Source organism: Bubalus bubalis, chromosome 6 (assembly GCF_019923935.1).
Source record: "Bubalus bubalis isolate 160015118507 breed Murrah chromosome 6, NDDB_SH_1, whole genome shotgun sequence".
Lineage (NCBI taxonomy): Eukaryota > Metazoa > Chordata > Mammalia > Artiodactyla > Bovidae > Bubalus > Bubalus bubalis.
In genome coordinates this window covers 40,505,091-40,517,405 of record NC_059162.1, presented here as the reverse complement: position 1 = coordinate 40,517,405, position 12,315 = coordinate 40,505,091, and the positions used below count along the sequence as shown (strand labels likewise).

The 12,315-nt window shown below is 31.4% G+C and overlaps 1 protein-coding gene across 3 annotated transcripts in view; it reads right to left on the bottom strand.

The window, feature by feature from the left end:
• COL11A1 (collagen type XI alpha 1 chain) overlaps window positions 1-12,315 on the bottom strand; it is a 224,976-nt gene that overhangs the window by 128,650 nt on the left and 84,011 nt on the right. For all 3 annotated transcript variants that reach the window (XM_044944634.1, XM_025288198.2, XM_044944633.1), the window contains exons 13-19: window positions 10,599-10,682; window positions 8,483-8,539; window positions 4,711-4,764; window positions 1,802-1,855; window positions 1,632-1,685; window positions 1,399-1,452; window positions 13-66 (exon numbers count right to left, since the gene is read on the bottom strand). In XM_044944634.1, coding sequence (XP_044800569.1) covers window positions 13-66; window positions 1,399-1,452; window positions 1,632-1,685; window positions 1,802-1,855; window positions 4,711-4,764; window positions 8,483-8,539; window positions 10,599-10,682 — 411 coding nt within the window. The remainder of the gene's footprint in view (window positions 1-12; window positions 67-1,398; window positions 1,453-1,631; window positions 1,686-1,801; window positions 1,856-4,710; window positions 4,765-8,482; window positions 8,540-10,598; window positions 10,683-12,315) is intronic.

Below are 12,315 nucleotides of genomic sequence, written 5' to 3'. Positions count from 1 at the left end.
ACATTCATATACCCTCATTCCATCTTCACCAGGAGGACCAGGAGGACCTTGAGGACCTCGTTCACCCTGTTAAAGAAATCCAAATACAATTAGAATTTGAAGTAAACCAGAATATTTATAACTCTATCCTACAGCTATCCTAGCAAAAATAACGAAACATTTGGTAGAAAAACTTATGCTTTATTTTCTCTCCTGAAAACACTTCAGAGATAAGTCATAATTTTATATTAACTGGCATTACAATTTAGTATGCAAGGGAAAACATTCCTTCAATTTTGAAAACAAAAAGATTTAAATAAAATATCCAAATAATTTTCAGGCTTTTAATTATTACAAACTAACAGAAAATTATTTTGCTGAAGATTGTCTTCATTCTTCATGGTGCATGGTTGCGCTTTGCTGATTTTTATTTAAATTTTCTCTGCTTCTTAAACAATTCTCATCAATTCAGCACAATTCTGGAAGACTAACAAAGCTTCAATTTAAAAAAAAAAAATATGTATTTCTCTCAACATGGCACACACTAGATAGTTTGCTAAACTTTCATGGGACTCTCTTTTTTTATCTTTCTTTTTTTCACTTCTAATTTTCCTAAAGATTGCCTAACCTTTATTTTTAACTTTTGAAGAAGAGTAATTTGAAGATCTAAAGCTGATCTCTTTTGAGAGACCACATCCTGGCTTAATTTCCCACTAAAACTACTGACTGGATTGCTGTTCAACATTGTATATTGTTAATAAGCCCTAGTAAATTATAAATTTCTGCATTGAATTATAAACTTATATTATCACAAAGAAGTAGTCTATGGTATCTCGATCTACCGGCACCATCTAACAAGTATAATAAAATACATTGCCCAGTATATTGTAATATTAACTACAGATTGCCTGCAGGCGTCTTTTGAATATATCCATAGGCAAAATGTAAGAAAGAAATTGAGGTAATTATCAAAAAATTAGAGGCAAAATTAAATCTCTATACTTGTTCTGTAAATATATTTTGCATATACATATACATCCTGTAGGAGGGTACAGCAACCCACTCCAGCATTCTTGCCTAGAAAATCATGGACAGAGGACCTGGTGGGCTACAGTCCAGAGGGTCACAAAGAGTCCAGCAAGACTGAAGCAACTTAGCATGTACACTTCCATGTACATAAAGATTCTGCCTCAACTTATATTTGTGTAAAATGAGTATTTTAATATCTAAAAAATTAAAAAACATAATAATATCCCACATATAATTCTACTTATATTTCTTCATGTATCTTTTAGATGTACTAATTTACATGAGTTCACAAATACTTAATTTTCTTATTTCTTAGTGCAGCTATTTAAAATATTTCATAGTATTCTTATATTATCCCTGTATAAAAAGCAATAGAACGGTATATCTTACCCTGTGACCCTTGTCACCTGGTAGACCTGGAAGTCCATCAAATCCTCGATCCCCCTGTAAAAGCAGCATCATCACCATCATCAACAACGTCATATTCTGAGCTTATTTCTGAACTGTAATTTGAATGTTAAATATTATTTCATATCAAGAAACTTTATTTTAAAATATAAAAATTTCAGGAGAAACTGAGATATGAGATATGAATATACAAACATATGAGATGAGTTCCTGACCTTGGCCCCGGGTTCTCCTGGCATTCCTCTTCCTCCATCAGCACCCGGACGACCCTGACAGTACCAAGAACATGACTAAGCAAAAAGGATTCCAAATAGCACAGAGTAAAAGAAAATAAAATAACATGATTTCAGATGCCCTCAATATGCTCAATGAAAGCAAATCATACCCTTTTTCCAGGTTTTCCTGTTGGACCAGGAGGACCTTGGACACCACGTGGGCCCTATATTAAAACATCATATTTAATTAATTTTATAGAATTCCGGTTCAATAAACTCAATCACATAGAGAAATGGTTTTAGAATTTTACATCTTTTTAGTTTTACCTTAATCACTTTAACACACACAAAAAAACTGTTTCTTGTATAAAAGTCCACATAAAGCAAGAAGATAAGAGAATCAATTTTTCTACATGGCTCCTTGCCAGAAAAAGTCATACTATTTTATTAAGTTTTTATAGACCTATGATTACATATAAACAAAAGGAATGCAAAATGATATTTTAAACTTAAAAAATTCTCAGTTACTAAATTTATTCTCAAAACCTTGGGGTTTTACATTTCCCTTTACTGAAAACATTTCATTTCATTCCTTTTCTCTTTCTAATCCCTTTGCTTTCAAATTTCCCTTCTTTTATGGAGATCTTCTCCTAGATATTTATTCTTTTATTGCAAGTATCACATTTGATTGTAACTGTTTTTTGTTTTTGTTTCCATAGTTGAGTCTCCCATTTAACTGTTAACCACCGCAACTTTGGACTAAATCTTTTTCTCCATTATACTTCTACAGTTTAGCACAGTGCCTGGTACACATTTCTGGAGGATGACTTGGCAAACTCAAATTCAATTACTGACTGGTGCCATGCCATCTCAGATTAAAGTTTTAAGGTCCTCAGTATCTTTCTTGAGGTAGTTCAGTACAATGTTATATCAACATAAAATGTCTTATTTGTGAATTAATATACATGCTTTAAAAATAAAATTGCACAGCTTATAATAGATAACATACAGATCCATTAGAAATATTACATCGGCCTTCAATGGCACTAGTGGCAAAGAGCCTGCCTGCCAATGCAGAAGACTTTAGAGATGCAGGCTTGACTCTTGGTTGGGAAGATCCCCTGGAAGAAAGCATAGCAACCCACTCCAGTATTCTTGCCAGGAGGATCCCATGCACAGAGAAGCCTGGTGGGCCACAGAGTCACAGGGTTGGACATGACTGAAGCGACGTAGCGTAGCATCTCTTTTTAAGTTTAAACAATATGAATTTAATGAGTGTGGTAGAAAATGTAACACACATTTGAAATTACAAATAATTATTATGATAGCTTTGACAATGATTATAGAAACATGAAATTAGAGTTGCTTAATAGTTAGAGATTAAAAGAATATAGCTTAAAAATACTGTAGAAAAAAATTCTATCCTATACCCCAGCTGGACGGCAAGGAGCAATAATAACAGGACAAATTCTGTTAGTTTTTAATGAAAATGATCTTTCATTTGATATTGCATCTCACTGGAATTAAGGAAAACTACAAAGACCATGAAAATTGCTGCAGCATGTTTTCAAATTCACCCATTTTGTAAAGAGGTGAGTTGGATCCAGAAATTCATAAACTGTAAAAGGCTAAATTTCCTAACTTTTCAATATTTTTATTCAATCTTTTTATGTAATTCTCAGTTAAAGTACAAATGCTTTCCATCTGTTTATGACAATACTTAATAGGCATGGAAAAAAAAAAAAACTCTCACATTCTGTGTCACTCAAATATCTTTCTCAATTTAGGGGAATTTTTTTTCTCATTTCAAAATAAACTGTGGTGCATCCAAACATGGGAATATTAACACAGTAACAAAAACAAATAAACTACGGATGTGCTCATCAACTGCAACAAATTATGCTGAGTTAAAGAAGACAGTTTCAAAAGATTACATAATGTATGGTTTCATTTATATGATATTCTTGGAAACATAAAACTGTAATGGTGAAGAACAGATCAGCAGTCAGTCAGCTATTAGCAGTAGGAAGAAGATGTGACGGTAAAGTGGTATCAAGTAATTGTTTGGGGTTCTGTAACTGTTCAATATCCAAATGATTGTGGGGGTAGTTAGGGAAAATGCATATAGGTGTTCAAATTCACTTTTACAATATAATATTGTTAAAGTAAAATCGATTTTTTTAAAAAAAGGAAAAAATAGATGACCACTTGAAAGCTCCTGCAGCCAATCTGAATCTATACATATTGAGTAAACCAGGAAGCATTTTCATTAAAAAAAATGAATGAACTTTAAAAGTACATGATACTTTGTTGTCAGTTTTCTAGAATAAGTATCTTCCATAATGTGTTTACAGTGTATGTTTCTATCTACTTATCATTCAAGGAAAAATAATACTTTAACTTTGGCACCATGTAAATATATTGTATGGCTTCCCAGATGGCTCAGTGCAGGAGACTCAGGAAACGGGGGTTCTCTCCCTGGGTCGGGAAGATCCTCTGAAGTAGGAAATGGCAATCCGCTCCAGTATTCTTGCCTGGGTAATCTCATGGACAGAGGAGCCTGGCGGGCTACAGTTCATGGGGCCTCAAAGAGTTGGACACGACTGAGACTGAACACACGTGCACGTGCAACAATATGTGAGATCTTTTTAAGAATTTCAGCTCAGATGTTCTCAATTTCTCTTAATTTCCTCAGCTCTACAAAGGACTTAAAGTAAGCTTCTTTTAGATACGGTAAATATCCTTTCTGAGAGAATTTATTGTGTCAGGGTTGCTATAAGTACAATCACAATGGTTCTGCTTTGCTCTGTACAATTTTAAACCAATTAAATATTCAGAAGACCTATTACTATCAAGACTTTACAATTCTAGCTTATTATCTTCTTCTAATATTGTTTAAATTAATCAAATTATTGGTAGTCAACTGACCATTAGAGATTTTTCGATTAAAGAAGTTGATGTGAGCTGAAAGGCCATGTAAGTAATTTCTTTACTCCTAAAACAAATGGCAGACCCTTCAATTACCATAATAGATAAAATAAATTTAAATATAAAATAAGTGAAATAGGTTAATTTTTACCTGAGGACCTGGATCACCCATCTCACCTTTGGCCCCAGAAGAACCAGGCCCACCCTGTACAGAAATAGTGAAGACATATTCATTTAATTTTGTAATTCTCTAATCAGTTATGTCCTACTATTTTCACTTGAAATAAACATTATTCAAAATACATTTCTTAAAATATGATTTTAATAGTTAATACAATAAAATTTTCAAGTCTTCTGAATGAAACACATCTCTTCTCAGATTTTGACTGTATTCACATGTGGGAACTATATTTAAAATCTTATATTTACTGATAATCACACAGAAGCCAATTTCATGAGCTCACACTGAGATATTCTCTAATGTGTATGCCATCAGAGCACTTACTACCATACGCAGGCATTATTTATCATTACACTGTGGTGCAGTACTAGAGAAAACACATTTTTACAGAGTCGGGTACACACTGAATCCATTTATACAACTTGGAAACATGCTAATGCTTTTATACTCAGAAATTTCTGAAATGCTGAATTCTATAGCAATAAAACATCAAAAACAGATGCTATTGCTATCATTATAATGTCCTGAAATAATGTTAAAGCATTTTTCCCCTAGATTGTTCTGTATTAATTTTCCCCACAAAAATAAATCCTATGATAAAGCCTCTTACAAATATTTACATAAGTCAAGAAGTGCAACAAAAATCTGGCACATTATCTGGAAAAAATATAAAATCACTTTATAAAAGTGCTGTGAGTTAAAAAAAAATAAATACTAGGCCATTCACCCTCCTAAAGAGCTTTAAAACATTAAAATTGAACATAATGATAATAGTTACTTCATGCTGAAGTATACTTTGTGTGTTTAAAAAGTTTCTGATTTATTTAAATCAATAGAGATTCTACTAAATATTGCCTTGAATCAAAGTGCAAAAAGGCTAAAATTATGCAAAGCCTGAAAATGCTAGGTGTTGAGAGCCTCCTGGTGGCTCCAAAGTTAAATAACTGTTAATATGACTGCCAAAAAATATGGCAAGTCAAGTAATATGAATATTCCAGTCTTGAAGATCATTCTTGTAATCTTGCAGTTAAATTTCTTCAAGAAAGAAACTGGAGTTCTACATTAAATGAGATTATTATTCAGACCTGAATGCAAAGAACAGTCCAATAATCTAATTAATTTATTACATTGTATATCTGTATATAAGCACTATGTACTTAACAGATTATAATTACTTTGCCCAAATACTTATTCTAAAAATTGTCATGCAATAATTGACAGTAACAGAATAAGCAAAAGAACATTTTCAAGATTTCCTGAATATTTTATAATATAGGTCTCCTTTTATCTATAAAAGCAATTGGAAATAAATAATTGAATAAAGGAAGTGCTCATGGAAAGAATGAAAATATTTATGTCTTAAAATATCGCTTCTTTTTAAAATCTTAATATATAAAACGTTTTTAGACTCTAAAATTAAGATTATTGACAGTATGTAATAACTTTATGTTTTGGAGCAAAGAAAATAGAAGAGAAAATGGTGAAAACAAACAACGTGATTACTTTCTCTCAATACCTACCTCTAATATTTTAGGAAGCTAAAACATTCTATAACAAAGACTTTAGTAATAAAATCAATTAATCTTGGATATTACATTGAGAATGGCAATGTAATAACATGGGTGTTAATGTTTTCCCTTTGCAAACATGCTGTGAATGTCCGGCCCTAAATGACTGGTGAAAACAGAACAGCTCAATGTAACAAGCTTTCATGGATTCTGTTCATTACTGCCCTTACCCTATATAGATCCACTAGATTTGTATTTGTCAGGATGATAAGTAGGAAAATGCCTTTAATTTTAGAGATTCTAGACTGATATTTTAAAATTAAACAATAGGCAGTGTTTCCCAAGCATTCTTTATTTTTTCTTTTCTTTTCTTTTTTTTTTAAATTTTATTTTATTTTTAAACTTTACAAAACTGTATTAGTTTTGCCAAATATCAAAATGAATCCGCCACAGGTATACATGTGTTCCCCATCCTGAACCCTCCTCCCTCCTCCCTCCCCATACCATCCCTCTGGGTCATCCCAGTGCACTAGCCCCAAGCATCCAGTATCGTGCTTCGAGCCTGGACTGGCAACTCATTTCATACATGATATTATACATGTTTCAATGCCATTCTCCCAAATCTCCCCACCCTCTCCCTCTCCCACAGAGTCCATAAGACTGTTCTATACATCAGTGTCTCTTTTGCTGTCTCGTACGCAGGGTTATTGTTACCATCTTTCTAAATTCCATATATATGCGTTAGTATACTTGAACATAAGATTCAGCCTGCTGCATCATTAAAAATACATTTTGTCATTTCCAACCCTAAATCTGCCTCTCCAACTCTGAATTTGCCTCATCAGAGTCTCAAGTTCCAGGCTCCAGGAACTTTCACTTTTAATAAAATATACACATAATTCTTCCGCCCCCATATCTGTAAAACACCAGCATATTAGTGATTTTCCTCAGTTATGTAAATTTGTTATTACTAATAAGCAACTAAACATTAATTCTATTTCTTCCTTTGTTAACTGACATAAACTCTTTCATTTCCTTATTATATTTTGTAAGGCAGAACAGTAAAACCTATGATAAATACATAATAATGCATTTAGAAATGTATAATTTAAATTCTGTGGAACATACTGCCAGAACACATGTTCTACATGAGCTCGTATGATTGAGTGTATAGCCCTGAAAGTATATAAAATGCTATAAAATTTCAAGAATGAATTCAAAGAACTATAAATATATGGAAAAATACATAAAAAACACTTGAATAAACTACATGAAGAAAACCAGCATCCCAATAAGGTCAATAAAACAGAATTAGAAAACTATTTAATTGATCATATTTGAATAAAAAAGTTTTGCTGTGTCTAATCAGCAAACCAAAAGTAAACTTTTAATGTTAAGCATAATAATTTCTATAAGTACCATTATTTCAATAAAGTATATTGCACATATAAGATCATATCGAAAGCATAGTATAGCTTTTAATATCAAAAACAAATACTTAAATTATAAATTATTCCATTAATTTTAAAATCAATGTAAAACTAGGCTGGAATTTTTCAGTTCTTTTCTCTTTAAAAAAAGTATGATTTAAAAAGAATCTTTTGTTGTGTGTGTGTGTGTGTGAATTACTATAGTCCTTAGCATTTGGTAAATTTCAAAATATTTGAGATTATTTTTTAAATATATAGACCACATTAGCTTGTCAGTAAGCTTATAAGGAAAAACAAAACACATTTTCCAAAAGCCTCTGAAAGACAAAATAACTTTTCTAATATCTGAAACAATTCATGAAATACCATAGGCAACTTAAAGTTTAAGCCACGTCTCCTGTTTTCTCCTAAGATTATGGACAATTTTTCATTAGCCTCATATATTTTTGCTTTTTTAATCAATTCTTTATAACCTAAAATTAAATCTCAAGAATTTATTGTAAAATTGAAATTCAATAACTCTATTGTATAAATAATTAGTATTGTTTTAAGTTAATAATTGGATATGTGATTTAATTATATTTTTCATTGTATTATTTGAGAACTTCCTACTGCAATTTTTCATTAAAATTTACTGAGGACTGAATTCAAATAGCTTCTTTTATATGGAAACAAAATGAAGTGTAAGTCTATTTATTTACCTTACTTTCACCAGCCAGAGATATGAAAACTGCCTGACCAAAGCTGTACAAGGAACTACGAATACAGTAATTTAAATATAAAAAATCTTATTGGATAACCTACCACAGGACCCGGTCTTCCAGTCAGACCCATTGGGCCAGGTGGACCTCTCAGAGCAATCTAGAAAACAAAATAAAGCAAATTCAGGAATGATACCTTGGATGAGCATATTAAACCACAATAATTATTTGTACAAGTTGCCCTTGAGTAACAGCGTGATCAACAGAGGCATAATAGCTATGTAGAAAGAGTGTTTGATTACTGAAGAATCATGTTTCTAGAATGACAATGACATAATAAGTATCAAATTTTTTTAAGCTGTTGTAACTTATATAGTCTTATACTATATATTTATATTTATCTAATGATAAAAGTAAAAATATATTTTAATATCTAATAAGAAACTTAATATCTGATCATTTTTCTACTCAAATGTACATTTAGAATATTGCATAAATTTCTCTTCAATATGTAGGTGCAATTCTCATTGAAAATACTTTCAGTTGTGAACAATTTGAGATGCTTTTTAAGTAAGTTTTCTAGCAGTATCTTACAAAAAGCCATGACAATTCAAGCCAAATAAAAGCAAAATTGATCAGGAAGTGTTAATATAATATAGCTATTTTAACAAATCTCAAATTTAGTGCTTTATGAAAAATACATTTATCTTATAGAATCATAGGCATAATAGACTGATTACATGCACTATCGACACTGAATATTAGAAATGTGAAATTAGCACACTTGTAAAGCTGGAACAATTAGAGTAAAAGATAAATATTTGACAGGTGTTAAATTAGTGTGGTGTGCTATTTTTGAATATTAGTGATTCCAAAGATGAATATTTAGATTACCATAGCAGATATAAAAATATTGCAATAAAAATAATATGTAAAATCATATTAGAAAAGTGCATGAGATGAAAACAGTAATATCTCCAAAATCACACTACTGACTCACCATGAGATTTTTGACAATACACTTCTTAATCCTTGAGATTAAATATCTGAAAAATTGGAATTATAATGCTTGCTACCTATTTCCAAGTAGATTAAAAGGACTAATAAAATTAGGAATTCAATGGCCTAATAAACTATTTAAGCTCAAATAATTATCTAAAACTTGTCCAAAGTAATATAATTTATAAGTTGTATGCATCATTAGTAAATCAATTTAAATATTTTTAGACTTCTATCATGTCAAGATCTAATAAACAGGTATTTTAAATTTTCATTGTCTTTATAAATGATGTAACCAAACAATGACATTTTTTCAAATAGACTTACATTTTCATATAATTTATGCAGTCATAAATTAATGATGATAAATAGTTATCACCAAAATGATTTATATCACTTAGGAAGCAGGAACTCATATCCATACCACTGTAAGCCTTTTATTTCCTTTCTCCTTGAAAAGAAAACAAGACTACACTATGAATAAAAGTATTATATCACTTTCAACTCTTTCCTGATCCATTCTTTTGATTTCTTTATTTTATTTTAATTGTAATGGAAAAAATTAAAAAAAAACAATTTTATATTCTACATGTATGCAGATAGTGGAAAACTTTTAGTTGACAATGAAGTATGAACTGAGCACATCTGGGAAAAATAAAATATAGATTACAATGTTTCACACATAGACTGCATATTTGAAGGTTTCTTTCCTACACAAGAATGCCTAAGAAACTGAAATTTCTGGATTAATTGGATATCTTGAATAATCTGTAAGATTAGGTGGAAAAATTATTTAAAAGTTTACCCTCTTTATTCATTGATCACCAACATACGACATATGCCTTAGCAGGGAAAACTGGATGTGAAAGATAAAGGGTGTTATGTATAAATCCACCATCAGCCTTTTTGAATAAAATTAGAAAATGTGTGTGTTATGATTTGCGTGTTTTTGCAAGAATTATGTGTGGTAATACTGCAAAGGCCAGTCATTTAAATTCAATATCAAATAAAATATTCCTACTGGAAAAACAGATATTTTCTTAGCATCTTCTCCATCTAGATTCAATATACTACATAGAATTTTGTTCATAACAGTAGCACCCTCCAGATACATACACACACACACACACACACCTCACACACTCTCTGTCTCTTTCTCTCTCTCTTGTGTAATTGAACACATAATCAGGTTATGGGACTACATGTTGATCCTTTCTTACCCGAGCCTGCTGAAGAATGGCCTGGGCCTGAGCTTCCTGAGCAGAGACGGTTGGTCCTTTGGAACTATCGCCGCCATAACGAAACTAAGAAAAGATAGTAACATACAAAAGCTCAAAATCAGACTTTCTCAAATAGGTGTCTTAATTACTAGCTTAAACACTACTTACTTAAAATGATGGCATTTTACAAAGTGTGAGGTAATTCCATCATGAATCATACCTTGATTTTTTCTAAATTTTCCTTTTATTAAGATACTGAGGTTCTCTAGACCATGCTTTACCACATTTAGAAGAGACTACAGAATCTACAATTTTAAATTCCATAATTTTTAAAAACACTGGAATAAGCCATCATCCATTTCTTTACCTGCACAAACGCTACCCACTCTGTCCACTCATTTGTGAAAATTCTAAATGCACTCAGTCCGACAGTGTTATAGATCAACTGCTATTTTCTGAGCAAAACTTCTAGAATCTCTGTGAACACAGAGGAAATCTTCCTTGAGATGGATTCAGTTTGTTTACCTTAAGTAATTATACTAGGAAACATCCTTTCTGTATCCCTTAGTACAATGCTAAAGCTCCTTTTTATTTTTAACTCAAAATGCAGGATGAATAAGTTTCTCATGCTAAATTATTATTGCTTGAGTCTATATTATATTTAAATAGATAAACCTATTTTTTCACAAGAACTTGGGCAACTTTATAAATCTTTTAGAAGTATATTTGATTTACAAAGTTGTGTTACCTTCTGGTACTACAGAGAAGTAATATGTATATATATGGGTACTATATACTTTCTCATATTCTCTTCTACTATGATTTATTATAATTGTATATATCTGCCTGTGCTATACAATAGAACCTGTTTATCTTTTTTTATGTATAGTAGCTTTTATCTGCTAATTCTCTACCTTTATTCTCCTTTGGTAAGTATGTTTGCTTTTTAAGTCTGTGAGTCTGTTTCTGTTTTGTAAATAAGTTCACTTATATCATGTTTTAGTTTTCACATATAAATGATAATGTATGATATTTGTCTTTCTCTGTCTGACTTACTTCACCCAGTATGATAATCAATAGTTTCATCCATGCTGCTTTTTATTAATAATCAGATCAGATCAGAGTGACTGCACTCAGTCGTGTCCGACTCTGCGACCCCATGAATCGTAGCACGCCAGGCCTCCCTGTCCATCACCAACTCCCGGAGTTCATAGTATTCCATTATTATATACATATATGTTACATCCTCTTTATCCATTCATCTGTTACTGAACATTTAGTTTGCTTCCATGTCCTGACTATTGTAAAGAGAGCTGCTATGAACACTGGGGTACATGTATCTTTTCAAATTTTAGTATTCTCTAGATATATGCCTAGGAGTGGGACTCTAGGGTCATATGGTAACCCTATTTTAGTTTTTTAAGTTTTAGTTTGTTAAGGAACCTTCATACTGTTTTCCATAGAAGGTGCATCAATTTATATTCCCAGTAACAGTGTAGGAGAATTTCCTTCTCTCCACATCCTCTCCAGCATTTATTATTTATAGTCTTTTAAATGATGGCCATTCTGACTGGCATGAGTTTATATCTCATTATAGTTTGGATTTTTATTTCTCTAATAGTTGGAAATGTTTAGCATCTCTTCTTGTTCCTATAATTTGTATGTCTTCTTTAGAGAAATGCCTACTTCTGTTCAGTTCAGTTCAGTTGCTCAGTTG